The following is a 25,077-nucleotide window of genomic DNA, read 5'->3' as shown; positions in this document are numbered from 1 at the left end:
GTTAGCTGCCTGACCCTCAGATTCACCTAAACACACAGCACCAGGTCCACCTCGATTCAGTGAGGCATGGGGTGGCACAAAGGAATCTGTCATTGTCAAAGTCTCAGGTGATGCAGATGGCCATTCAGGCCTCAAACCCTGCACTGTTGAGTCCTCTATCCTCTTTCTCATTTCAGGCAACCTATCTCGGGAATCACAAAGTCTTTGAAAAAGAAAAATATTTATTTTCAGCAAGACCAAAGTCCCAAGTGGGAGCAGGTGCCAGATTTGTCCCCGCCACCAGAGGGCCTAGGCCCACAGGAAGCCTGAAGCCAAATTCAGGCGTGGAAGAAGGGGAGCCACCAGTGAGGCGGGACAGTCACTTGTACTGAGGAGAGAGCGGGGGGACAAGCGGAGCAGTGCAGACACTCAGCATCTTGTCGATGTCCACCTGGGTTGACTTATCCACCTCGGCCTTGTGGTGGTCACTCACCCCCAAGCTGGACAAGCCCCCAGGCTCCTCTCCAGCCTCCTCTCCGAGGGGAGCCAGAGCATGGGTGGGGGTCACTAGTGGACTGGGACAGGGCAAAGTGAGGCCTGGGCCCAGCTCACCTGCCAAGGGCAGCAAGGCCTGCAGTTGCTCCACACCTGCCTCCTCAGGAACCGGGGCCAGCTCTGCCTCTGCCTCCACCTCAGCCTCCCTGTCCCCCTCCCCTGCCTGGTTCAGCTCAGGGTTGCAATAGTTGATGTACTGGTACAGGGGCCGCAGGCGCTGGGCCTTTCCTGCAAAGACCCAGGGCAGGGCAGAGGCTAGAGCGCCAGGTTGTGCCATGTCAGGCCCCACAGGCAGGGGGAGAAGGAACAGCCCAGGGACTGCCACTCACGCTCCAGCCCCAATGTCTCTAAGGGTGCAGACACAGTGCTGGCCACAGCGTGGAGCACGGGAGCCCCCAGACTCTTGCGCTTCTTGGCTTTTTTGTGCTGTTTGGCAGATGGTGAGGGCTCACTCTGGCTGCCCTCTGGCTCCTCCTCCTGCAGCGGCAGCCTGGGTGGCAGTTCAGCTTCAGCCTTAAGATGGGCACGAAGGCCCAGGAGGCTGAGGGACCTGAGCCAGGGACAAGAGACTTGAGCCAGGCTCCAGCCCTGGCTCCCATTCCCTGGCCCAGGGAATAGCCCAGCCTGCCACAGCCCCAGGGCTCGATGCCTGTCCCATTCCTGGTCAATGAGGCTCCAGGCCCAAGAGGCTTAGAGGCCAATGAGCCCAGTCCCCTACAAACCCTGAAGCTCCCACTCTCCTGCTGCTCCCTACACGGGGGCTCGAGGAACGGGAGAGGAGAGTGATGGTAGTGGCTGGGGACGAGAATCCTCCCAGCAGGAGTGCAGGATTTAGGAATCCTATTGTGGTGTGTGCCCCCAACCCCGGGGCTGCAGCTCCTTCCCCCCGAGAGCCCCCTCACTTGACAGGCTTTCTCTTTGGACCATGACGGGGCCTCACAATGGAGACCACGGGCCTGGGGCCTCTCTCCTCCAGCGCCCCGGCATGCGGCTTGGGCCTCTCCTCCCCCAGCTTGGGTCCTTCCTCCTGGAGCTCCGTCTCCGAAGCTGCGCCTGCTGGGCGCTGGTCTTCACTCTGGGTTCCACCGGCCTCATGGGCTGCCACCAGGAACTGGTCTCCCGCCACTGGACACTAGAGATGACACACAGGCCATCGGTCACCATGGCCGGGCAAAGGACATAGGGATCCGTCACTGAACACCTAACATTAGACACCGAAACGGGAATAAGGACACCAGCCTGTGCCCCTCCCCGCCTGGAGGGCCCAGCCTGGCAGTTAGCGGGTCGGGGCGCTCAGAGTTCCACCTCTCAGAGCGCTGCGGCCCCGTGTTTGAAGGTTAAACAGCCTGACGGTCACCTCGGAGGTCTGAGCGCTGCCGGGCTCCTCCGTGAGCTGTCCCTGCCCCACGACCGTCGCCTCCTGGACCCCCGGCCGCCTCTCCGCCCCTGCCGAGGCCATGGCTGCGCAGGCTGAGTGCGTCCTCGACAGCTGCTTGGGGCGGGCCCCAAGGAGCTGGATGGTGGCCCCGCGCTGACCCCGGAAACCGGCCAGCAAGCGAGGGCAGAGCTGGGAAGAGAAACCGGCGACCGCGGAGCCCACCCTCGGCCGAAACTACAAGCCCCAGGACGCTTTGCGCCGGGGTCAGTGGGCCCTGACCCCGGGGACGGAAGCCACGGTTGCCCGGCAACAAGAAGTCCCGTCGGGTGGCAGCGGCTGGCGGCAAAACCTCTCGAGTGAGCCCCTGCCCGAGTGCCGCAGGGGAGAGGCCGCGAGCGGGACCGAGAAGTGGGCTGGGAGCAGAGGTCGCGGAGGCGGCGAGCGAGGCTGGGGCCCGGGCGGGGACCTGCAGGGGCCCGAGAGTGGCGGGCACGCCAGGGTCAGGGTCCCGGGCGAGGGAGGAGGCCCGGGGTTGGGGAAGGGGGCCCGGGGAGGGAGGTAAACAGCCCTGCAGGACTCGGGGCACCGTTGCTGGGCGGCGCCGGCGGCATGTGCGAGGGCCCGTCCCGCATCTCGGGGCCCATCCCCCCAGACCCGACGCTCTGCCCTGACTACTACCGGCGTCCGGCCTCGGGTGAGTCTGGGGGCTCGGCGGTGGTGCGAGGCTCAGGGGTCGGCCCCGGCTCCACCTCTGAGCCCCGGACTCCGCCCGGCTCCGCCCCACAGCTCAAGGGCGCCTCGAGGGAAACGCGCTGAAGCTGGACTTGCTGACCTCGGACCGGGCCCTGGACACCACTGCTCCCCGTGGCCCCTGCGTCGGTCCCGGTGCCAGAGAGATCCTGGAGCGCGGCCAGCGCGGCGTCGGGGACGTGCTCTTGCAACTCGAGGGGATCTCCCTAGGTCCTGGGGCCTCTCTCAAGAGTAAGTCCCAGGAATGGAAGAAGGGGCAGAGAGGCAGTGCGGGGTGGAAAGAGATCAAAAGCAGCTGCTCTTTCCACCCTGACCTGGGCCCATGCTTTGCGTCTCTTGAGTCTCAGTTTCCCCAACTATAAAAGAGGGAGAAATGTGCTACCTTCTTGAAGGAGGTGAACTGAATGAGGTAGTTCTCACGAAGCCCTAGCTCTGCTTTAGGCATTTATTACCCATTAAATTTGTTTGTTGAGTGCCTACTGTGTGCCAGGCCATATAGATGCTAGAACACAGGGTTGAAGATAAGCATGAGCCATCGCTGAGTCAAGATGGGAGACAAAGAACAAGAGATGAATGTCATATATGAGATGACCTATGGTGTACTTCAGTGGTGTACTTCGCTATAATAATGGAGAAAATCACCTGGGCACAGTGGCTTACTCCTGGAATCCCAGCACTTTGGGAGGCCCAGGCGGGCAGATCACTTGAGCCCAGGAGTTGAAGACCAGCCTGGCCAACATGGTGAAACCCCATCTCTACAAAAAATACAAAAATTAGCCTGGCATGGTGGAGTGTGTCTGTAATCCCAACTACTCGGCAGGCTGAGGTGGGAGGATCACTTGAACTGGGGAGGTTGAGGCTGCAGTGAGCTATGATCATGCCACTGTACTCCAGCCTGGGTGACAGAGTGAGACCCTGTCTCAAATAATAATAATAATAATAATGGAGAAAATCATCCTGAAATACTTACTACATGAGAAAGGGAACACGGTGATGAGGGAGAGTGTGTGTAGGGTCTAAGGTAGTTGAAGAGGTCAGGGAGCTCTTTCTGTAGGAGGCAGGGGGCAGGCCTGTGTGTGAACTAGTGGAAGTTGGATTGTGTGGGCCCTATGTAGGACAGAGCCTGGTGGCATCTTTTCTCCAGGGAAGGACCCTAAAGACCATGAGAAGGAGAACCTGAGGCGGATCAGGGAGATTCAGAAGCGCTTCAGAGAACAGGAGCGCAGCCGGGAGCAAGGCCAGCCCAGGCCCCTGAAAGCTCTGTGGCGCTCGCCAAAGTACGACAAGGTGGAGTCCCGGGTCAAGGCCCAGCTCCAGGTACCTGCTTCAGGGAGCCAGAAGCATTATCCATTGTGTTGGCCAACAGGCAACTGTACCCTGAGCTGAGTTCTGGGGAGGGAGGGAAGTCACAGAGGTAACAGAGGACTAAGAGACCCTGGCTCTGCTGCAGGGCGAGGCTGGGGGGCTTCTCAGAAGTAGTGATGGCAGGGCTGATCCTGAGGGGCAAGTAGCAATTAGTCAAGGGGACAGCAGAAGAGAACATTCCCAAAAGATGGAACCTCACAGACCACGGGGCACGCAGCAGTGGAGATGCTAGGTACAGTTCACTGTGAGGAAAGAAGGGCTTCAAGTTAGGCCAAGAAGTCAGCTGGACCCACATCAGGGGCCACAAAAGCCACTTTTCAGCCCTTATTTCTGAGGACAGTGGGAAGGGTAGGGGTATGGTGGGGGGCTCTGTCTCGGGTAGAGAGCAGCACCATCCTTAAATCCAGGGACTCAGCAGGAGGAGCAGGAGTGAGAGGAAAGGCAAGGTCACACAAATGTGTCGTGGCTGAAGCATCTGTGGGGTTCCCAGGGGGTGGGAGTGTGTCCAGGAAGCAGATGGAAATTCAGGCCTGGATCTCAGGAGTGATACCTAGGAGTTATTGACGATCAGGTTGAGGACAACGAGACCAAGGAATTGACCGCCTGGATTTGAGGACTTGGAGGCCAGCCATTAGGAGCCTTGCAGGGCTACAGCCAGGAAGCTTGACTACGAAGGAGGAAAGAGAGTGGTAGCTGGGCCAGTACTGAGGTGGAAGGAGAGATGGTTTGTTGTTTTCTTAGAAATCTGACATACTCACACATTTGTGTGCTGATGAGGACAAGTGTCCCTTGAAGAGGGAAGAGGGCCCGAGGGACATGGATGCAAAGGTCAGAAGGGCCAAGATGGCCAGGGTCTTGCGGCTTGAGCCCCAGACCTCAGCCTGCCTGCTCTCTCTGCTGCGCCCTGCCCTCCAGGAGCCTGGCCCTGCCTTTGGGACAGAGTCTGCCCACTTCCTGCGGGCGCACTCCCGCTGCGGCCCTGGCCTCCCACCACCCCGTGTACCTAGTCCCCAGCCAATCCCACCAGGTCCCGAAGCTAAGGTGAGAGGATGTTTGGGGGCTGGATGGTGGTTGGGCAGGGCTCCCGGTGTGTGTGGGGAGGTTCAGGGACACAACATAATGCTGTCTGCCCCCACCCACACTTGCTGTGTCCTGCAGGAGCCAGGCCTGGGGGTGGACTTCATTCGTCACAATGCACGAGCTGCCAAGAGAGCCCCCCGGAGGCATTCCCGCTCACTGCAGGTCCTGGCACAAGTGCTAGAGCAGCAGCGGCAGGCCCAGGAGCACTACAATGCCACGCAGAAGGGCCATGTGCCGCATTAGTAGGTCTCACTGCCCAACACTCAGGGTGAGGGACACCTGTGGAGGGTGGGAACCAACCTCTGCCCTGGGGTCATCAACCCTGATCCTGTGTACCCACAGCTTGTTGGAGCGCAGGAACCTGTGGCGGCGGGAGGCCGAGGCCCGCAAGCAGAGCCAGCCAGACCCTGCCATGCCCCCGGGCCACACGCGCATGCCTGAGAACCAGCGGCTGGAAACACTGACCAAGCTGCTCCAGAGTGAGTACCTGGGGAGAGAGGCTGGAGGGGGACCCCACTGGGGACCAGGCACCCCTGCCCAACACTCACTGTTCTCACTGTTCCCGGGCCCCCTGTAGGCCAGAGCCAGCTGCTGCGTGAGCTGGTACTGCTGCCTGCTGGGGCAGACTCACTGAGAGCCCAGAGCCACCGTGCTGAGCTGGACCGGAAGCTGGTGCAAGTAGAGGAGGCCATCAAGATCTTTTCTCGGCCCAAAGTCTTCGTGAAGATGGACGCCTGAGCCCCTCTGGGGGACAGTGGCAAGGAGGTCCATGCTGAGGATCACCACATGGCTGCAAAGGACAGGGTTGGACCCAATCCCAGAGCAGAGGTCTGAAGATAGGAGCAGGGGGGTGGCCAGTGTCCCTAGAGCACTCTTCCCAGCTACCAGTGGCTGCAGAAGGGCCACCCCAGCCTTTTAACCGCTTTGTCACAATTAAACATTTTGTACACAAGATTTGTTTCCATAAGAGCTTTTCTTACCCTAAAAATGCCAAGCCTGGTGGCCCTCCTGCTGCTTGATTGCAGAAAGTTCTCCCCATTGTCACTCCTGCCTTAGTCCAGAGCAGAAGGCAAGCTGGTGGGACCAGGGAGGAGGCTGGGACTGGGACACAGAAGGACCATGACTGTATTTGTAGAAAACCTTTAATGTTCCCCAGGCTGAGGGAGCCCTGTGAGCCAGCTAAAAACCCCCACTGTGAAGTCCCTGCCATGTCCCAGCAGTGTGGAGTGGCATGCGGCTGCATCCTGACTGTCAGAGGCTGAAGCCACTACCATCTCCTCGAATGCGACTCCCCCAGCCAGAACTGGCCTGATCCTGCTCATCCAGGGAGGGCAGAGAGCTGCGGGTACCAGGACGTCGGCAGCCAGGGTGCAGGTCCCAGCACGGGGGCCCCTGAGACAGCCCATTGGAACTGGGAGGCTGGCGGTTCTCAATGACCAGGTCACTGCTGTCATCGTCACTATCAGGCTCAGCAGGCCCAGGCCCTGCAGAGGGAGGACCTGTCAAACGCCCAGATGCCCCTCGCACCACGTTATTGCGCTGGTTGGCGGGCTTGACAGTGACAATGAGGTTATGGCTGTTGGCAACCATCATGTCCGTCACTTGGTCCAAGGTCTTCCCAGCTACTTCAATGCCATTGACCTCGAGGATCTCATCACTGACTGCCAGCAGCCCTGTACTCTCAGCCAGACCCCCACGTACCAGGCGGGAGATGAAGATTCCTGGAACCCGCTCCAGGCCCTGGGGAGCCACACGCATGCTCATGCCATCTCGGATGTAGAAGCCCAGGGGGCGGTCTGAACCATGCTTGTGCAGCCGCACCCGTCGGTGGGTCTCAGGCAGTAGGTCCACGTCTATGACTGAGGAAACCTGGCGGAAATCTTGGGGCAGGCTGATTAGCAAGGGTGGCCGGGTGCGCAGGGGTGCCACTGGCCGCAGCAGGAGCCCTTTCTTGCGCCGCTGCAGAGAGTTGGAGGCAAAAGCCAGGCCGCTGGAGTCAGCTTCTGCTGCAGAAGAGGGGGAATGTTGAGATCAGAGACCTGCTCCCTGACTTGGGCTCTTTACAGGGTGCACTGTAGCTATTTCCTACCACTTGGAGGTCAAGCCAAGGGCAGGGACTGCAGAGGGTGACGCTTGGGTACCCTGGGCATGGACTAACCCTTGTAGACCTGCCCCACAGACACCTTACCCCACAGAGGCTGCCCACTGTACCCCTCCTCACCCCGCTTCTGCACCAGTAGGCGCAGTGGCGGGGGCCCGCTGGCCAGGGCTCGGTGCAGGCTGTCGTCGTTGGTGAGGGGCAGCAGGTCGCCGTGAGCATCCGTATAGCCAAGTAGCACGTCCAGGCCCGGGATCTGGTGCACCGCCCGCAGCAACCGCGAGAACTCCTGGAAGCCGCTCACCGAAGCGCGGGGCAGCGCGAAGCGTCGGAACTCGGCGTCAAACTGGAAGTCGGGGTTGGGGGAGAGGAGAAGTCAGGACAGCCTGCGCCCCTTTCTCACCGCAGGCTGGCAGGGATGGGAAAGATACGGCTGCCGCAAAAGCGGCAACCTTAAGCCCAGACCTCAGCTCCAGTACCAGGGACGCTGTCCAAGGTCTTCTTACCGCCCTCCAGGCACTCAGGCCACAGACAGATCTGGAGACCAGCAGTGGAGGAAGGAAGATGGAAGGGAGAAGGCGAGCAGAAAAGCAGAATGGGACTTGGAGGATAGAGGGAAGAGGTGGCGGGGACCAAGGAGCTGGGAAGGGGAGAAAGAGGGAATTGGGAGCGCCTAGGGCCGAGGCCGGAGGAGCCCTTACTTTGCTCTTCACCTCGACGATGCTATCGGGACTGCGCGCCGGAGTCCTCTGCGGCCGGGCCATGGCGGGGCCGGGCGGGCCGGGGACGGTGCCCCAGGCGGCCCGCCGAGGCGCAGGTGCACAGTCCGGCCGGCCCGCCCGCGCCGCCCCGCCCCTGGCGGTAGCACACGCCCCGCCTTCCCATCCGGAGCGTGACGTCAAGAGGGCAGCGACGCAGAGTGGAACGCGGAGTCCACGTTTCCTAGGAAACGGAGCCGTGGGTGGCGAGGAGCCGTCCTCCGCTCTTGCGTCATCACGTTGAGGTCCGGGCGCCCCCGGAGTCTGGGGAGGAGGGCTCGGCCAATCCGAGGGGAGGGCGAAGGAAGTACCATTTATTGAGCGCTGTGTGTGTGCTGTTATTTCCACTGGCCTTACAAGACCGTGCATTGTGTAGATGAGGAGACTGAGTCATCATAAATATGTGCTGAACCGCTCGGGGGTCACACGGTGCTGAAATGGTTTCGAGTCAACTCGCTCGGACGGCACTCGGCTGCAGCCTCCGGCCCTGGAACCCTCTCCAGGGACCGGACCAGCCCTTGTTCTGTTCCCTACCGGTCACAGGAACCTTGACGAACGGCCCAAATGCCGGGCCGCTGTCAGAGTGGCGCCGCGATGAGAGTAAACCGGCCAGCATCCCGTGGACCAGCGAGGTGGACCAGCAGGAGTCTGCACACAGTCTCCCGAGCAGGACGCGCTCGTGCGCAGGCGCGGGGTGTACGTGGGCGGGGCCTCCTCCTCCGGCCCCGCCCAGCCGAATGAGCTTCCTCTTCCGAGGAAAGGCGGGGCCCAGGCGCCCGCGGGAAACCCCGGCCCGTTGCCTCCGCTAGGTGCAGCCGTGGGGATGGCAGGTTCGGGGAGGCTGGTCCTACGGCCCTGGATTCGGGAGCTGATTCTGGGGTCAGAGACACTCTCCAGTCCACGAGCCGGGCAGCTGCTCGAGGTGAGCCCCAACTCAGGGCCCGGAGACCGAGGCGGAGGCCCGGGGTGGTGGGATTGACGCCGCTCGCCGCCGTCAGGTACTACAGGAGGCCGAGGCCGCGGCCGCGGGCCCATCTCACGCCCCTGATACGTCCGACGTCGGGGCCACGCTGCTTGTGTCTGACGGGACCCACAGTGTCCGATGCCTGGTGACGCGGGAGGCCCTGGACACTTCGGACTGGTGAGAGGCCCCGCGCGGCTCAGGAGGTCGGAGTCCGGCAGGAGAGCGCGAGGTGGGCGGGCTTTGTGTTCCGGTGGGCCCGGCAGTGAGGGTCCTGCTCGCCGCAGGGAGGAGAAGGAGTTCGGCTTCCGCGGGACAGAGGGCCGGCTGCTGCTGCTGCAGGACTGCGGGGTCCATGTCCAGGTCGCTGAGGGCGGCGCGGTGAGTGGTGAGACTGCTTTGGGCGGGTTACCGGGCATGACTTCGTGACGATTCCTGAGACCTCCCCTTCCCGCCGAACTCCTCCAGCCCGCAGAGTTCTACCTCCAGGTGGACCGCTTCAGCCTGCTGCCCACGGAGCAGCCCCGGCTACGGGTGCCTGGTTGGTAAGTGATGCCTCCGCCCTCCAGCAGCTCTCCCCACCCCAGCCTGGCCGGCGCTGGCAGACGCTTTTGGGGTAGGAGGGCTTGGGCCCCCATTAACTACCCTTCTCTTTTTCTTAGCAACCAAGACTTGGATGTTCAGAAAAAGCTCTATGACTGCCTTGAGTGAGTCTGGGGTTTGGCTCGGGGGCCACGTGTGGTTTGGTGAGGGGATGGTGTATCTAGGTAGACAGGCCTCAGCGTGGTTCCTGAGTCCTGGCCACTCTCTTCCTGTAGGGAGCACCTTTCAGAGTCCACCTCGTCCAACGCAGGTACTGTAGGGCTTGACCAGTGATCCTAACACCCTGTGCAGTGACCTCTTCAGCATTAACCTTCCGCTTCCTCAATAATCTCTCTTCCCCCTCACCCTCCGGCTCCTCCCCTTTAAGCCTTGACTCATCCTGTGGTCCCCTGTCCCCAGGCCTATCACTGTCCCAGCTTCTGGATGAAATGCGGGAGGACCAGGAGCATCAGGGGGCACTCGTGTGCCTGGCTGAAAGCTGCCTGACACTGGAGGGCCCTTGTACAGCACCCCCCGTCACCCACTGGGCTGCCTCACGATGCAAGGCCACGGTCGGTCTGGGGATTTTCTTGGGAGATGTCAGGGTGAGGAGTTGGGCAAGGGTCATGTCCCACAGGACATGAGAGTAAACGGGCCTGTCCTACAGAGTTCATGTCCCACAGGGAGAAGCTGTGTACACTGTCCCCAGCTCAATGCTGTGCATCTCTGAGAATGACCAGCTAATTCTGAGCTCTCTAGGCCCCTGTCAGAGGACACAGGGTAAGGGGGACTGGAGAGGTTGGGGGGATACCTGGGGCCCAGGTCCACAGTGCTGATAAGACTTCCTGAACCCCCCAGGCCCTGAGCTGCCCCCACCAGACCCGGCTCTGCAGGACCTATCTCTGACCCTCATAGCCTCTCCTCCTTCCTCACCCAGTTCCTCAGGTGAGGTGACGCACAGGTCACAGGCACTCACTGCCGTCTGTCAGTCAGGTTCCCGGGCTGCACAGGATGCTGTGAAAGGTGCACGGCGGGTGGGGGATGAACACGGTCCCTGCAGTCCTGTCTGAGCTCGCAGGCCACTCAGCTGCCCTGAGCGGAGAGGGCTGTGCCTACAATAAGTCCCCTCCTCCTCAGGAACCCCGGCCTTACCCGGCCACATGTCATCTGAGGAAAGTGGTACCAGCATCAGCCTTCTGCCTGCCCTGTCCTTGGCTGCTCCAGACCCAGGGCAGAGGAGCAGCTCCCAGCCCCCACCAGCCATCTGCTCAGCCCGTGCCCCCCTGACCCCCAGGTCCCCACACGCCAGCCGTACCCCCAGCTCCCCACTCCAGAGCTGCACTCCCAGTCTCTCACCCCGTAGCCATGTCCCCAGTCCACACCAGACTCTTGTGACCAGGCCCCAGAAACCTAGCCTGGAGTTCAAGGAGTTTGTAGGGTTGCCCTGCAAGAATCGGCCGCCTTTTCCCAGGACCGGAGCTACCGAGGGAGCCCAGGAGCCCTGCTCTGTCTGGGTGAGCACAGCCCCTCTGCAGCTGGAGGGTAGAACAAGGAAGGCCTGAGGTAGAGCTGGGAGGGAGCAAGGGTAGCCTTGGATGGGGTTGGGGTCCTTGTTAGCTCTTCCCCAGACACCATACCCCTTTCAGGAACCCCCAAAGAGGCATCGTGATGGTTCTGCCTTCCAGTATGAGTATGAGCCACCCTGCACGTCCCTCTGTGCTCGGGTCCAAGCTGCCAGGTGAGTGCCTGGGTCTGCCCCCACTCTTGGTCACTAGTCCCAGGCTCCATTGACCTGCAGCAGTGGTTTCTTTCCAGGCTTCCTCCCCAGCTCATGGCCTGGGCCTTGCACTTTCTGATGGATCCACAGCCAGAGTCTCAGCCAACTCCGACGTGAGACGTCACGCAGGACAGATACTGCTCCACACTCTGCTTCCTTTGAGTTTTTTAATAAAATAATCTCATGCGGCAGGAGAGGAGAGGATCAGGGATTGGGGCCGCCGCCTCTTTGGTCTGTGGCTGGGGAGGGTGGGCTCCGCTCAGGGCTGGAGAGCTCTGTGGGCTGTGGGGGCAGAGGCTCGGTTCCAAGGCCAGATCCTGTGAGGGGAGGGAGGGAGAGAGAGGAAGGGTCAGGGCTGGGCTAAGCAGTCCCGCCACCCTCCCAGCTGGCCTGGACCCTCTCTTACCTAGGCTTGGGGATGGAGGTGCCTCGAGTTTTGGCCTGCGTTTGAGGACGGGGGAGCGCTGCAGCCGCAGGGGCCGTTCTAAGGGACACAGAAAGGCTTGGGGTGGGTTGCTAAGGCTTGGGGTCTGTCCATCCCCTGCCCCTCTCTTCCACCTCCAGTGCACGTAAGCATGCACTCACACACACTGCTGCCTTCAGAGCATCCCCCATCCCTGCGTCCTCACCCCTGGCAGAGGCTGCTCTTCGGGAAGTGGAGCCAGTGCTAGTTGGAAGGGCTTGTTGTCAAACCCTTGCACCTGGTCTTCTGGCTCCCTGATTTCTTGAGCCCTCACACACTGGTGGCTCCCTCCAAGGACCAAAGCCATGAAGGGAGCCCCAGAAGCCCACCCTCCCACATCTCCTGCATTCAAGCACACGTGGAGGTGTCTCCCCTCACCAGCAGGGGCCTGGAGCTGGTCCTCATGCACAGACACTGCTCGCCGCCCTGCCGAGAGAGGCCTCAGCCTCAGCTGGCCATCTGAGGGAGGCCAGGGAATCAGGGGTATTCCAACAGCTGCCCCAACTCCAGCCCTTGTCTCCCACCCTCAGGGTCCTTAGAGGAGCTGAGTTCCCAGCAGGAACTCCTCCAGCCCCAAGGCCAGGATTGGGGGAGGGAATCAGGTGCCTGCCTACCTTCATTCCTGGGGCCCAAGCAAGGGTCCTCTGGGAGGCCCAGGCTGTCTGGGGAGGGGCTGGTTCTGCAGGGACTTGGGCTTTGACCAGGGGAGGGAGGGCCTGGACCATCCTGTTGGCCCCAACCACGGCTCCTGAGCTCCGCATTCAACTGCTGCCCCAGTGTCTTCCAGGTGGCAGACTCGGGCCCCTGGCTCCCTGGGCCAGGTCTGCAGGAGGGGTCTGCGGGGAGAAGGGTGTCAGCCAAGACCTGGTCATGCCTTGGAGATAGGTCTGAACAACGGTCTGACCCAACTTCTGCCTGTCCCTGCTCCCCCTACCAACACACACAGTGGCCCTCACTCACCAGCAGACACAGAGTGGGTGCGGGACTTGATCGAGATGGGAGGGGCCTCCGTGGAACTATCCATAATGTCACCTGCAAGGCAGAGCTGGGGACTCAGGTACCAGACCTTGGAGGTGAGGGGAAGAAAAACCTGGCCTCTCCCCTTCCTCCCCAAGGAGAGCAAGTGCCTTGGGAGCTGTTTGTAATGACACCTCCTGGCAAATGTACTGCCACACCCCAGGGTCCCACTTACCATCTGAGCCAGCTTTCTTGATCTCGCCGTCTTTGCTCTGCAGGAAACAGGGCAATCAGATTCCAGCCCTGCCCCCTCCCCACACCCTAGCCTTTTGTTTGTTCTTGTTCTTATAATCCTGCCACTGAATGCCCACCATGGGCTGGACAAGAACATGGCAAACCCAGTACAGCCCTCTTAGAACTCTCGGCACACTTGAATGTTTTTAAATTCAGGCCAACTTCATGTTTTTTGTTTGTTTTTGTTTTTTGTTTTTTAAGATATTGAATGGATGGTATGGAGAGCTGGGGTTCTTTGGGACTCTGATGAGAGAGACATTAGGAGGGTGGCCACAGAGAAGAGTCAGGGAAGAACCATGGGCACTGCAGGGATGGCTGAGGAGGGACCTGGCGTAACCCACAATTAGAGACTGGAAGTGAGGCAGGGAGGACATCCAGACCACCCAGGGACGTGTGTGGAGGCTCCGATTTGCACCCAGGGGAGGAAAGCAGTGAGGTTTTAAGGTGGCCAGGGCCAAGACCCCACAGGGCCCTGAAGCAGGTTGTGGAGTCTGAACAATGTCTTGAGAGGAAACCCCTGGAGGACTTGCTATTTCAAGTACAGGTGACAAGGTCAGATTTTTTTCTTTTTCTTTTTCTTTTTTTGAGATGAGTCTCACTCTTGTTGTCCAGGCTAGTGTGCAGTGGCGCGATCTAGGCTCACAGCAACCTGTCTCCCAGGTTCAAGCAATTCTCGTGCCTCACTCTCCCAAGTAGCTGGGACTACAGGTGCCCACCACCACACCCGGCTAATTTTTGTATTTTTAGTAGAGACAGGGTTTCACCATGTTGGCCAGGTTGGTCTCTTAACTCCTGACCTCAGGTAATCCACCTGCCTCAGCCTCCCAAAGTGTCAGGATTACAGGCGTGAGCCATGGCGCCCGGCCCAGGCCTCAGATTTCTATTAGACCTGCAGAGAAAAGACTTTCTCAGGTCCAAAGAGGAGATGCTGGTGGCCTGTGCCTGGGTCAAAGCCAAGAGGGAAGAAAGGTCCAATCTGTAACCATTTTGAGGAGGATGGAGTAGAACTGACAATTAGACCTATCTGTCATGAGTCTCCTCCATCTTGGTCACATATGTCACCCACAGCATGCCACCTGCCCTCTCCATGCTCAGGTCCCCTCAACTCACTTGCTTCCTCTTGCCTTCAGCACCCCCGCTGCCTCGGCTGACGCCTATCCTCTGCAGCATTACTTGTACCCGCTGTTCAAAGGATGGAGCCAGCTCTGTTTCTCCCCGCTCCAGGGGCCGCCGCTAGGGACAGAGATGCTCAAGTTGGAGACAGTCCATGCCCTGGGTCCCAGAAGCGCCTTCACCCCCCCATCAGCAAGCCTCACCTTGTCGGGTCTGGCACCCAGCGTTGCCTCCTCCTCGGCAGGCAGCAGTATCATCGAGTAGGCCTTGCTATCTCTTGTGTAGCGAGGTCGGCTCCTGCGGGCAGGGTCAGGGCTGCTGGTGTCCCCCTCAGCCCCACCCGGCTCCTCACCACGGCTGGGACGGGTTGGTGGCCGCAGTAGGTCGCCAAATGTAGTTTTTCGGGTTCGGGGAGCTGCCCCAGGGCTGGTCTCTAGATCAGGCCGTGGACCCCGCGTTGAACGAGGCTTCTTGAAGGCAAAGAGGGTGCCCAGCTTCTTTCGGAGTGTACGGGGGACAGGAGTGGCGCCCCCCTCAGTGGCCGGGTCCTCCTCGGGGGCCCAGCTGTGGGCACACCCAGCAGTGAGTGAGAAAGCCCATCAGGCATCCCACCCTCTCCCACCCCCAGCAGATGCCCCTCACTCACAGGCGATCCTGCTGGATCAGCCTTTTGGAGAAGAATTCCTCCACGCCCTCGTCCACGCGGGCACTGAGCCCATTCCCTTCCTGCGGCAAGGCCGGGGGTACCTGGGGGGCATCATGGGGTCAGGGGTCAGGGCTGAGTGCAACTCTGGCTTCTACCCCCTCCCCTGGCCGGCAGCCTGGACTGAATAACTCCAGGATTCCAGACTGAGGTGACCCTAGGGGCTGCTGATACCAGCCTCCTACTGTCCTGCTGCTGGACAGAGACGCCAGATTTCACACACTCCTCACTCGCTGCTGGCTCCTGCACACCCAGTCCACACCTGTCCTTGTCCCACAGAGTATCCTACATGCCCGAGCCACCCGGTCACCAGCAAACCCAGCCCTCACGTGTCCCCGGGGTCACCCGTTCCCACTTGCCACCAGCTCTGCTCCGAACAGTTCCCTGCAGTGTCCCCCACCCAACCCCCACTCCACCCGGCCTGCTGCCGGCTCAGTGGCGCCGGCTGCTGCGTCAGACCCTCTGGGGGGCCTCAAGCTGGCTCCTCCCCGCCCTCCGCCAGTGCCCGCTGCCCCCGCGGGCTTGCAGCCCACACACGCATCTCCCCACACGCGCCGCCGCCGGACACGCAGCAGACGCAGGCTTGGCCCCGCGGCCCAGCTACCCGGCTGCCCGGCATCTCTCAGCAGCCCCGGGGGAGGGAGGAAGGACGGACACCCTCTCTCGCGCAGCCACGGAGGCCGCGGGCCGCCCCGAGGCGGAGTCCCACACCCAGGCACACCCCGAACGGAACCCGCACACCCATGGTCCCGCACAGGCATGGCCTGGGGTGGGGGGTGGCCAGGAAGAAGCCAGGATGTGACCGCGGCCGCACGACCAGGTGGCCTTGGGCCCCTACCACACCCTCTCCTTGACCGCTACCACCCATGAGGAGCAGCCGGGCCACCCGTGATCCCCAATTCCACGCGCTCCGGAGTGGGGGAAGGGTGCTCACCTGGGGGCCCCCCGGCGGCGGGCGGTGGTGGTGCTGGCGGCGCGGCCGCGGCCGGGCCCGGGTCGGATGGCGCAGGGGCTGCCCCGCCGGTGGCAGGTCCATGCGGGGCAGCGGGCCGGCCGGGGGCCCGGGGGTGGCAGGGCTCGGAGAGCCGCGCGCGGACGGCCCCGCCTGCGGCTCCGCATCTTCTCCCGGAGCCGCCAGCTCGGGCTCCGGCTCCGTTTCCTCAGCAGCACCTGAGGGGACAGCACCAGAAGAGCACCGAGCGCCAAGCCCGGGGAGGTGGCGGCGGAGGCGCTAGGGCGGCGGGGGACCCGCCCAGGGCGCGGGGAGGGGCCCGGCTACGCCGCCCGTCCCCCCGCCCCTCCGCCCCCCCGCCCCCCCGCCCCTCCGCCCCTCCGCCCCTCCGCCCCTCCGCCCCTCCGCCCCTCCGCCCCTCCCCCGCCGCCGCCGCTGTCCGTGGTGCTGAGCGCGGCCCCGAGCGCGCGCGGCTCCGCGCCGCCGCCAAGCATGCGCGTCCCTGGGGTAGGGAAAGGGGCGCGGGGAGGCGAGCCGAGCCGGTGTCCTGTCCCAGGTTCGCCCAGGTCCCGCCCCGGGCTGACTACAGCAGACCCCAGCTTTGCAGGGTGCACAGGGGCCCGGCCTGGCCCAGTCAAGGGCTAGTGGGTACCCAGACAAGGCTGAATGAGTTCATCCAGGTCCCCAAGTCTAATGGAGCTTCAGCCCACCCACGTAAACTCCCTCCCCCAAGGCCCTGACTTACTGTGAATGAAGGGGACCAGGTGAAGACCGTGGCTGAGCTCAGGCCGTTTCTGTGGAGGACTGTCATCCTGGTGGGGAGGGCACAAACTCAGCCTGGGGTAGGATAGCACCAACCCAAAAGAGCTGCCTTTCACCTTCCACACTCCACAGCAAGATGGGAAGACTGGGAGTGCCATGCCCCGTGTTCTAAAACCACTTACCTTCTCCTCCTCCTCTTCCTTCTCCTCGGGGAAGAAAAGACCTTCCAATTCCCCAGGCTCAAGGAGGCTGGGCTCACCTCCATCTGGTGCTGGTAGGGCAGGGGGCATTGTCACTGTTGCCTGCTGAGCCAGACTCTCCACCTGCAATACCAAGCAGCCAAAGATGGCAGGTAGGGCCTCAGCCATGATCCCATTGATGCTAAGGGGACCCTGAAATAGCCCTGGGCTACATGACCCCAGAAGACATTACAGAGCCCCTGCAAGGGAGATGGCCAAGTCACTGCATGTGTGTGTTTGCACGAAAGTGTGTGCACATCTCCCCCTCACCAGCCGATCCCGGGCTGCACTCAGGCCTGCCAAAGCCTGAGCCACAATGCTCTCTGCCAAGGTCCCCGTGATTGATAGCCGCATGTCCCTAAGGGCAGGAGAGGACAGGGGTTAATGGGCTGGCTTTGCTCAGCCTTGCCCAGCCCAGCCGCATCCAGCCTACCTGAGCCTAGTGAAGGCATCTTGCAGCAGCTGCTCTGGGAGCAGCTCCGGGAGGCCCCTCGAGCCTGCCAGGACCCCCTCTAGCTGCTCCCTCCAGCTGGATCCCTGCAGCATCTGTGGGCAGAGGCTCCTTGCTGTGTCCAGTGTGGCCTGAGTGAAGTCCTGGACAAAGGTCAGTCAGAGCATGGTGAGGATGTGGCCAGACACCAGGCTGCTGGCTTGAGGCTCCAACTCCAACAGAATATTGAGTCAGGGGATATCACAGTTAAAACTAAAGGACGGGAGTCAAACCTGCAAACGGAGGTGGGGCTGGGGCAGGAGTACCCTCTTACCTGGATGTCCTGGCGGCAGACCTCGCCCACCTGTCCCAGAAGGCCCTCCAGCTTCTGCCCAAGCTGCCAGTGATGGCTTGGGGAGCTTCCAGCTTCATATAGAATGGGGAGAATCTGAGGGCCAAAGAGGAAAAGCAGTTGCAAGCTGACACCTGACTAAGAGGGGAAGGGTCCTTGTAGCAGGAGGGGGAGTGCTCACGCTGAGAGAGAAGTTGGCATTTTGGATGGCATCCTCGGCCTGGTGCACAGCGGCTTCACCCTGGGGCCCAGCCCCACAGCCCAGCAGCTCTACATGCTCCTGCACCGACTGACACAATTCATTCACTTCCTGGGGCAAAATGGGGATCAGTCTCAGCCTAGCCCCCTCCCAGTCTCCCAGATTCTGCCTGCCTTCCTCCCAGGCTCTTTAACAGAGGGAGGTCCTGAAACTGACACCCTTAGACCAGCCACTTTGGAACCCTATCTGTTCAAGGAGGAAGGGAACTATCTGTTGCTTTGGTTCATTTTAAGGATTTTATATATACTTCCTAAGTGCCCAGAATAGGAAGGAAAGGAGTTGTAAATCATGTCTGTGTTTTAGAAGCTCAGTCTGTCCACACAGAGGATAGACTGGGAGAGGGGTGGAAAAGGGAGTGTGTAGCCCTGGAGGAGGGACCAGGAGGAGCAAGGGATAATTGGTGTGGGGGTAAGGAGTGGCATGTTTGAAGGTTGGTCTAGAGGCAGGACGAAGGAGGCCTATGAGGGCTCCAGTGTGACCAGGAGAGACCTGGAAGGATGCCCCAACCTCTATCCACAGCACTGGGTGGCTGTGGGCACCAGTGGGATTGGGCTCCAGGGTAGACAACAGGGTTTGTGAGAGACGATGACATCACTTGGAGAAGTGCAGAGCATGAAGCCCGGCAGGATGTCTGGATTAAGACCTTTGGGCTCTGAAGCTTAGGAAAGAAGAGGTATTTGGGAATGGAGAGATAGAAACATCTCCAACAGATAAGGTAGTGGAGGGAGATGAAGACAGTGAGGGAGTGGCTGGGTTTGGGCACACAATGGAGAGAGGAGGGGAGCCATGTATATATGAGGTCAGAGATGGGGCTACAATTGGGGGAAAATTGAGGGAGGACATAAAAATTCCTCTCTAACAGGACAGCCTGTTTACAGGCTTAACATTAGGCAGCCAAGGGTGTTATTTGGAGAGCTATTTAAGGGGTGTTTAGCCGCCTCCAGATCAAGGAGAGGGACTTTGTCTGGGACAGCAGGGCTCAGGCACCCTGGCCCCAGGGAAGTCAGACCCTCTGACTCATGGAGGCTCCCAGATGCCACAGGTCTCCTCATGCCCTACCTCTTGTGGTTGGGGAGGGGACACTGACCTGCTCTGAGGGGTCTGAGACCAGACCGAGTGGCTGAAGGCGGGTCGTGTGGTCAGAAGAGGCAGGGTCTGCGCGGTTGTTCCTCAAGAGACAGGCTTGGATCTAGGGGAAAGGGGTATTGAGAAATGCCAAGGGACGGAGCTACGGTGCAGAGAAGGGCAGGGGAAGAGGGGGACACCCACCTGATGGACCGCACGTGCTGTCAGTTCCGGGCGGCTGCGCTGCGCCTGGGCCACATCGTTCAGTGGCAGAGGCATGGCCTTCAGGCTGTGGTTCTGCTCCAGCGCCTGCGCCACGTCCAGCAGACCCAGAGCAGATGTGTGGTTCCGGTCCCAGACCACAGACCTGGGCCGGGCCTGGCTTCAGTCGGGGACGGAGCTTCACAACGCCCCACCCAACCCTCGGCCTCGTCCATTCGCCTCGTCAGCCTGCTCCATTTGCTCCGCCTCATTCAGTCCCGCCCCTTAGCCCAGTGCCCTCCTCTCCACCGCGCCCCCTGCCCTCTGGTCCCACCCCTCTGACCCCGCCCACCGGAGCCTCGAGTTGACCCGCAGCGCCTTGGCCAGCAACTTGGCGCCCGCGTCCCCCATGGCGTTGCCGCTGATATCCAGCGCGGTCAGGTTAGGATTGGTGGCTAGGGCCCGGAGTAGGACGCTAGCGCCCAGCTTCAGCCGAGACTCAGCCACCGACAGAGACTGAAGAGGCTGGGGTTAAGAGAAAGCCATTGATGGCTGGAGTCAGGGGGTCAGTGAGGGCAGGTCACAGGGTCTGAGGGAACAAGAGAAAGGAGGACCAAAGGGGTCTAATTGCCCGAGGACCCTGCAAGGTCCCGTGAACTCACACAATCATCGTCCTGCATGAGCTGGACAATCCGGTGCAGGACGTCGTCCAGGGTCTCCCTGTGGGCAGGGGCCGCAGTTGTGGGGAACAGGGGTGGTGGGGTGTTGTCTGGGAGGCCCAGGAGTAGGGTGGGGGCTCACTTGCACCGGACGTTGAAGTTCCTTCCAAGCGCCACATGTCTCAGGGACCGGCTTCTCCCGATGGCCAGCACCAGAGTCACCATGTCAGAGCCGAAGCCTGGGGGTGACTCGGGTCACGCACGCGGCGAAGTTGCAAGGGTAGGGTGGGGATTGGGAATCGAGTGGATGATGCGAGGATGGGCTCTCGTGCAGCCTCACCGTTATCCGCCAGATCCAGGGAGCTCACAGCGCCTGCGTCGCACACTAAGTCTTGTATCACCTGGGCGCCGGCCGAGCGCAGCTGGAGGTGGGAGGTGGGAGATGGGAGGTGGGAGGTGGGAAGTGGGACCCACTTAGGCCGCGAGTGGGGAGGGGCAGGCAGCCCACGGCCCTGCCCTCCCGCCTCCCAGCGCCACTCCCAATGTGTGGTCTCTTCTGGGGGCCGGCGCTCACCTCGCAAGCGCTGAGGTCCAGGTGCAGGTCGCGGAGGTGCGTGTTGAGCGCGAGGCCATCCAAAAGGGCTCTGGGAGGGGACGTTACAGGGGGTGGCGGGAGCTGGGACAGGGGGCTCCAGGGTGCGAACGAAGGAGGCAGGGCCAGGATCTGAGGGAGGTTGTGGGAGCGACAGAAGCAGGAGCGGGGAGGGGCGAAGGCCAGGGCGGGGTGGGAGCGCCCGCGGGGGCGTGGCCGGGGTCCGACACTGACCTGAGCGCGTCGGGCGGCAGCTTGCAGCCCGCCAGGCCCAGGTGCCGCAGCGTCCGCGCGCGGCTGAGGAAAAGCTGCAGCGCGGCCGGCGCGGCACGGGACTTCCTGGGGGAAGTGGGAAGGTGGGCCTGGGGGCGCAAGGAGGCGGCTTCCAGCAGCCTCCCCCGGCCCCGACAGGTCCCCCTTACGTGCGGGAGAAGACGTTCCTCGAAGCGTCGAGGTGGGTAAGGCTGGTGCAGCAGCCTCGGGATAGCGCTGCGAAGAGCTGCGGGGGGAGGCTGTTGGCTACACCCGCGGGGGGACCGAGCCCTCCCCGTCCCGCCCTCCAGTCCGCCCTGCCGGTCATCCATCCCCCACGGAGCACCCCCTCACAGTGTCCAGGGCGGTGTCGGTGCCTGCGAGATTCAGGAACGACAGCACGTTAGGACGGCTCAGGAAGCTATAGAGGCCCTGGCGGGAGGACAGCGGTGCGATGGAGTCGGGGATCGCCTACCCAGGGCTTCCGAGCAACCCCAAGCTCCCACCCTGAAGACAGCCACTCACCCCACTGTCCTCTGAGGCCCCCAGCGCCCCAGGATTCCCAGAAAGGTCCAGGTGGGTCAGGGCAGAGTCGAAGGCGGTATTGGTGGCCAGTGCCCGGCCCAGAGCCCTCATTCCTGGTGGTGGGGCGGGGTCACTCAGCAGTTGGACAGACCCCCACCCCCCTCCCCTCACCCCCTCCCTCATCCAGCCTACCTCGCGGTGTCAACCCTGTCTGGGCGAGGCTGAGTCTCCTCAGGGCTCCTGGACAACGCTCGAGGTGTCTGCTGAGTGCAGCCATGCCTTGGGGGGTGGGAACAGCCACGTGGGTCTCACCTCCTCCTGCTGCCCATCCCTGCGGTCCCCAGGCTCAGCCATACCTCGGTCATCCAGCAGGTTCCCTGCCAAGCTGAGCTCCCGCAGCCCAGAGCTTGAGTGTCCCGCCAGCGCCTGGGCCAGTCGTCGGACAAAGTCTCTGGGGACCAGACCCCAGGCATGAGATTCTGCCCCTGGTTTGCCAACCCCTCCCAGGCCACTAGCCCCCAGTCCCAAGCCCCCAGACTCTCCTCTCCAAGCCCTGCCCTGTCCCCCTCACCCTCTCAGGCCGCAGGTCTCCAGCACCAGCTCCTCCAGGTGTGATGACTGACTTATCATGTGCAGAATCTGTTCTGAGACCTCAAGGCTCTGAGAAGCAGAGGGCGGCGGCTCACGGGCTGCACTCTGGCCCACACTCTTGGCCCCTCCCTGCCCTTACCCCGCACCCCCTCACCAGCTTCATGTCCACACAGGAGAGGCACCGGAACCACAGGTTGTAGGACAGGGCAGCCACACTCAAGGCCAGGTCCCTGGTGGGAGGGTGGGAAGAGAGGCAGAGCTCAGGGCCCTTCAGCCAGGTCCTCGGCCCAGCAGCCCCTCCGTGGAGAAGCTGAGGCCCAGGGATATGGGCCCTGGGATCTTCCTCCTCTCCCATCCTGGCAGGCCACACACCGACTGCCGAGGTGGCTGAAGTCTCCCAGGCTGAAATGGCGGCAGCCCTGGTGATGGTAAATGGTGTCCACGTCCTGGGTGAGAAGGAGATGTTTACAATTCGCTTGGGGCCACAAGGGGCAGGGAGGGGCTCAGCACACATGGGGGACCAGATGTCTCCAGAGCCCTCCAAAAGGGCCCTGCCCTCACCCACTGAATCTCCTCTCGGAAAGGGAAGCCATTGTAGTCACACAGAGCCTCGTATGTCTCCAAGAAGCCACCTGGGCAGGGGATAGGGGTGCGATGTGGGAAAGGAGAGAGACAAAACGTCAAGCGATGGACGAAGACCAGACCCACAGACTAGATGGTGGCTGGGACCTGAATGGCTCTGTTCAGTTTGGGCCCCCCCCAGCTTGCAGGTCTGGGGAGGCAGAGGTGGGGCAGGCTGGAAGGCCTGTGGCTCTGCCTTCACCCTTACCACAGGGGCTGCAGGGGTCAGTGGACTCCGAGGGGCTGCTTCTCTCCAGCCGAGCCAGCATGGAGGCAGGTGTGGGCCTCCGGAATAGCTTCCTGGTAGGGGGTTAAGGAGACGGGGGCAAGGGACTTCCAGCCTCTGGGATGGGAAGCAGCCCTTCTCATGCACTCCCTCCTCCCCTGCCAGCCCCTCGAATTTGCCAGGCCTCACCCAAGGGTCGAGCGAGGGAAGACCTTCTTGATGGCTGCAGCCACGTGCTGGGCCAGCTGTTCCAGGGCGGCCACACCAGGAAACTCCAGGACCAGCTCACGCAGGGACTCCAGCTCAAAGGTGACCTAGGGAAGGGGGACTACTGGGCCTCGGCTCCACGCATGGACGCAGGTGATGGTGGTAGCATGAAGACCAGGCTGCAGGCCCAGGTGGGGTACCAGGTGTCTCACCTGAGGGGGTGTCTCCTGCAGCGCCATGGCCTGAACCTCCAGGTAGCTGAACGTGCAGTCCACCTAGAAAGGGCCTAGATCAGCTGGGACCAAGCCCCCAGCCCCGCCCTCATGGAAGTCCAGTCCTTTGGGCAGCCTGGGGCAGAGCCAGATCTGCCTGGACTCCACTCCTGTCGGCTGCCCAGAGCCGAGTGCTGGTGCAAAGTCAGGGCCCACAAGGCCAAGAAGGACCACTCTGCAGATGCAGCCCCTTGCCAAGGTAGCTGCTGGAGGGCGGGGGTGTGGCCAGGCCCTGGGACTCACCCTCAGCGGGAGGCAGGTGGTGTGCAGCAGGTAGGCTCTCCATCGTAGCAGTGCCTGCGGAAAGACAGTCTGATACCCTGGGCAGAGCAAGAGGCTCTTTCTGTGGGGCCACAGCCGCCTCCCCGGCTCTGTCCCCTGCCCCATACCAGGACATGGTTTTGCACAGCACCATCCCCGGGTAGCCAGGTTTTCAGCAGCAGCTCCACCTCTTTGGGCCACAGGAACCTGGTGATCTCGCCTGTGGAAGGGCAGCCTGCTGGGTGACTTCAGTCCTTGCACAGAAGCTACTGGTGCCCACAGGCTGGGGCCCTGGGGCTTATCTGCGGCCAGCGAGGAAGGAGGGGAGAGGATCTGGGGCGCCCGCCCTCCTGGGGAGCAGAGAGGACCTCTGACCAGGCCCTCTGGGGCGCTGGGTGGGCCTCTGATTTTGGGGCTGCACTACTTCCTCCCGGCCAAGAAGGCGGGAAGGGCCAGCGCTTACCTCGCAGCTCACAGGAGATGCCGTCGGGGGTCTGGGCCATGGGCCGGGCGGGCCGGGGAGGCCCAATGAGCTCCGGCGGGAAACAGCAGCGGACGAGCGCGCACACAGGAAGCCTGGGGCCCAGACCCGCACGGCAGCCACCTGCTCCCCCGGCGGCGGAAGGTGCGCGCCGCTTCCTGCCAGGCCGCCCCCGGCCAGGCCCCTCCCCGCCCCGGCCTCGCAGCCCGAGAGCTCGCCCGGGAGTGGGGTTGTGGGAGGGGGGCCGAGTCCCACCTGCCCGCCCGCCCCGTCGCCCAGGAGCTTCTCCGCCAGGGTAGACGTCGGGGTGGGTAGTGGCGTGGCCGGGAGGGTCGCGCGTGTGGCGGACCTCCAGCGGGTCCTTGACCCCTGCTCCCACCCCGCCCCGCAGTCCCTGCCGCGAACACCAGGGGACGCTGCCTGCCTGGGGATCCCCGCGGCCCACCCGGGCTGGTCCCCTCCAAAGCCCAGGCTGCGGAGGTGGACGAGGCGCTTGGCAGAAGGGGGACTGTTCAGCAAGGAGCGCCCGAATTCTGCCAACACCGGGGGTCCTGCCCGTTGCTCTGAACCTGGAGTCCGTGACCCTGTTAGGGATCCAGGAGATTTTGAATGGGTGGGAAAAAATGCCAGATGGGGCCAGGCGCGGTGGCTCACGCCTGTAATCCCAGCACTTTGGAAGGCCGAGGAGGGAGGAACGCTTGAGCCAAAGAGTTCGAGACCAAGCTGGGCAACATAGAGAGACCCTGTCTCTGCAAAATAATTTAAAAAATTAGACGGCGTGATGGCATGTGTTTGTAATCCTAGCCTACTTGGGAGACTAAGGTGGGAGGATCACTTGAGCTTGGGAGGCAGAGGTTGCAGTGCAGTGAGCAGAGATCGCACCACTGTACTCCAGCCTGGGTGACAAAGCCAGGTCCTGTCTTAAAAAAAAAAAAAAAAAAAAAACAGCCTGATGGGTCCAGACGCCCTTCCTTGCCGCAGAGGTGGGGTCAGGGCCGAAGGTGAGGGTGTACCCGGAGCCTTCGGGAGGAAGCCTGGGGCTAAGGTGAGCCCTGAACCCCAAGCACTTCATAGAGGGCCTGAGTGACTCGTCCAGGTACATGGGGGTCTTCCTGTGTCTGCCTTCTCCCCAGGCTGGAGAGAGTTTGGGAGGGGACAGCCAGAGAGAGAGAAATAAGCTAGTGTCTCCAGGGCTGAGAGGGGTCAGACAGTCATGGGGTGGGGCCTGGTAAGCCTCTTGCCCTCTCAAAGACCAGGACCTAGATTCTGGAAGGTTCACAGGAAGAGACTGCATTTTTTTCCTTCTATTACAATCTA

General features: G+C 62.0%; 5 protein-coding genes across 17 annotated transcripts; 2 read left to right on the top strand and 3 right to left on the bottom strand.

Moving 5' to 3' along the window:
* Window positions 1–203: 203 nt before the first annotated feature.
* On the bottom strand, window positions 204–2,586 carry C18H16orf86 (chromosome 18 C16orf86 homolog). 2 transcript variants are annotated; one of them, XM_002826550.4, is made up of 4 exons: window positions 1,892–2,586; window positions 1,437–1,666; window positions 864–1,084; window positions 204–762 (listed from the first exon to the last, which is right to left on the bottom strand). In XM_002826550.4, exons 1-4 carry the CDS (start codon window positions 1,991–1,993, stop codon window positions 359–361), a joined length of 957 nt encoding a protein of 318 aa, XP_002826596.1. In that variant the 5' UTR covers window positions 1,994–2,586; the 3' UTR covers window positions 204–358. The 2 variants fall into 2 exon arrangements, with proteins under 2 accessions (XP_002826596.1, XP_054390963.1); XM_054534988.1 differs by having other exon boundaries at window positions 204–789; window positions 1,892–2,581.
* On the top strand, window positions 2,450–6,059 carry ENKD1 (enkurin domain containing 1). Of its 4 annotated transcripts, none has more exons than XM_024233731.2 (7): window positions 2,450–2,606; window positions 2,699–2,893; window positions 3,807–3,979; window positions 4,943–5,068; window positions 5,186–5,349; window positions 5,450–5,586; window positions 5,685–6,059. In XM_024233731.2, exons 1-7 carry the CDS (start codon window positions 2,522–2,524, stop codon window positions 5,843–5,845), a joined length of 1,041 nt encoding a protein of 346 aa, XP_024089499.2. In that variant the 5' UTR covers window positions 2,450–2,521; the 3' UTR covers window positions 5,846–6,059. The 4 variants fall into 4 exon arrangements, with proteins under 4 accessions (XP_024089499.2, XP_024089498.2, XP_054390961.1 ...); XM_024233730.2 differs by having other exon boundaries at window positions 4,769–5,068; XM_054534986.1 differs by lacking the exon at window positions 4,943–5,068.
* A 172-nt stretch (window positions 6,060–6,231) lies between these two features.
* Window positions 6,232–8,091, bottom strand: PARD6A (par-6 family cell polarity regulator alpha). 7 transcript variants are annotated; one of them, XM_054534982.2, is made up of 4 exons: window positions 7,907–8,068; window positions 7,296–7,551; window positions 6,809–7,113; window positions 6,232–6,591 (listed from the first exon to the last, which is right to left on the bottom strand). In XM_054534982.2, the coding sequence occupies exons 1-4, from the start codon at window positions 7,967–7,969 to the stop codon at window positions 6,250–6,252; spliced, it is 966 nt and encodes a 321-aa protein (XP_054390957.1). In that variant the 5' UTR covers window positions 7,970–8,068; the 3' UTR covers window positions 6,232–6,249. The 7 variants fall into 7 exon arrangements, with proteins under 7 accessions (XP_054390957.1, XP_054390958.1, XP_054390959.1 ...); XM_054534983.1 differs by having other exon boundaries at window positions 7,329–7,551; window positions 7,907–8,067; XM_054534984.1 differs by having other exon boundaries at window positions 6,809–7,110; window positions 7,329–7,551; window positions 7,907–8,067.
* A 135-nt stretch (window positions 8,092–8,226) lies between these two features.
* ACD (ACD shelterin complex subunit and telomerase recruitment factor) lies at window positions 8,227–11,477 on the top strand. 3 transcript variants are annotated; one of them, XM_002826551.5, is made up of 12 exons: window positions 8,227–8,885; window positions 8,962–9,104; window positions 9,212–9,305; window positions 9,393–9,469; window positions 9,587–9,631; window positions 9,743–9,777; window positions 9,927–10,078; window positions 10,190–10,286; window positions 10,365–10,451; window positions 10,644–11,020; window positions 11,153–11,244; window positions 11,322–11,477. In XM_002826551.5, exons 1-12 carry the CDS (start codon window positions 8,787–8,789, stop codon window positions 11,398–11,400), a joined length of 1,377 nt encoding a protein of 458 aa, XP_002826597.3. In that variant the 5' UTR covers window positions 8,227–8,786; the 3' UTR covers window positions 11,401–11,477. The 3 variants fall into 3 exon arrangements, with proteins under 3 accessions (XP_002826597.3, XP_054390951.1, XP_054390950.1); XM_054534975.2 differs by having other exon boundaries at window positions 8,703–8,885; window positions 11,308–11,477; XM_054534976.2 differs by lacking the exon at window positions 10,365–10,451 and having other exon boundaries at window positions 8,616–8,885.
* Window positions 11,437–23,902, bottom strand: CARMIL2 (capping protein regulator and myosin 1 linker 2). The gene is given in 39 exon segments (XM_054534974.2): window positions 11,437–11,600; window positions 11,690–11,767; window positions 12,125–12,205; window positions 12,361–12,582; window positions 12,707–12,778; window positions 12,939–12,975; window positions 14,108–14,230; window positions 14,314–14,674; window positions 14,757–14,857; window positions 15,748–15,983; window positions 16,511–16,577; window positions 16,710–16,850; window positions 17,037–17,124; window positions 17,200–17,360; window positions 17,531–17,644; window positions 17,730–17,858; window positions 18,895–18,996; window positions 19,077–19,239; window positions 19,426–19,598; window positions 19,736–19,793; window positions 19,875–19,971; window positions 20,073–20,154; window positions 20,307–20,376; window positions 20,559–20,663; window positions 20,747–20,915; window positions 20,918–21,008; window positions 21,102–21,214; window positions 21,294–21,380; window positions 21,458–21,552; window positions 21,673–21,761; window positions 21,847–21,922; window positions 22,065–22,138; window positions 22,254–22,324; window positions 22,522–22,613; window positions 22,729–22,853; window positions 22,959–23,021; window positions 23,262–23,315; window positions 23,408–23,499; window positions 23,743–23,902. Coding segments are annotated over 39 exon segments (4,305 nt in total). The 5' UTR covers window positions 23,783–23,902; the 3' UTR covers window positions 11,437–11,487.
* Window positions 23,903–25,077: the final 1,175 nt, after the last annotated feature.

The sequence above is a fragment of the Pongo abelii genome, chromosome 18 (assembly GCF_028885655.2).
Source record: "Pongo abelii isolate AG06213 chromosome 18, NHGRI_mPonAbe1-v2.0_pri, whole genome shotgun sequence".
Classification (NCBI taxonomy): Eukaryota; Metazoa; Chordata; class Mammalia; order Primates; family Hominidae; genus Pongo; species Pongo abelii.
This window is presented reverse-complemented; position numbering and strand designations above follow the sequence as displayed.

Coding starts and splice junctions, on each gene's coding strand:
- C18H16orf86 (XM_054534988.1), bottom strand. CDS start 1,993: ATGGCCTCGGCAGGGGCGGAGAGGCGGCCGGGGGTCCAGGAGGCGACG. Junction 1,085..1,436: donor CCAAAGAGAAAGCCTGTCAA/GTGAGGGGGCTC, acceptor TCCCTGGCTCAG/GTCCCTCAGCCTCCTGGGCC. Junction 790..863: donor AGAGACATTGGGGCTGGAGC/GTGAGTGGCAGT, acceptor CTGGCGCTCTAG/CCTCTGCCCTGCCCTGGGTC.
- ACD (XM_002826551.5), top strand. CDS start 8,787: ATGGCAGGTTCGGGGAGGCTGGTCCTACGGCCCTGGATTCGGGAGCTG. Junction 9,306..9,392: donor AGGTCGCTGAGGGCGGCGCG/GTGAGTGGTGAG, acceptor GAACTCCTCCAG/CCCGCAGAGTTCTACCTCCA. Junction 10,287..10,364: donor CCCCTGTCAGAGGACACAGG/GTAAGGGGGACT, acceptor TGAACCCCCCAG/GCCCTGAGCTGCCCCCACCA.
- PARD6A (XM_054534977.1), bottom strand. CDS start 7,969: ATGGCCCGGCCGCAGAGGACTCCGGCGCGCAGTCCCGATAGCATCGTC. Junction 7,552..7,906: donor TCGTCGAGGTGAAGAGCAAA/GTAAGGGCTCCT, acceptor CCCGACTTCCAG/TTTGACGCCGAGTTCCGACG. Junction 7,114..7,295: donor CAGTGGGCAGCCTCTGTGGG/GTAAGGTGTCTG, acceptor CCTCTTCTGCAG/CAGAAGCTGACTCCAGCGGC.
- ENKD1 (XM_024233730.2), top strand. CDS start 2,522: ATGTGCGAGGGCCCGTCCCGCATCTCGGGGCCCATCCCCCCAGACCCG. Junction 2,607..2,698: donor CTACCGGCGTCCGGCCTCGG/GTGAGTCTGGGG, acceptor TCCGCCCCACAG/CTCAAGGGCGCCTCGAGGGA. Junction 5,069..5,185: donor CACCAGGTCCCGAAGCTAAG/GTGAGAGGATGT, acceptor TGTGTCCTGCAG/GAGCCAGGCCTGGGGGTGGA.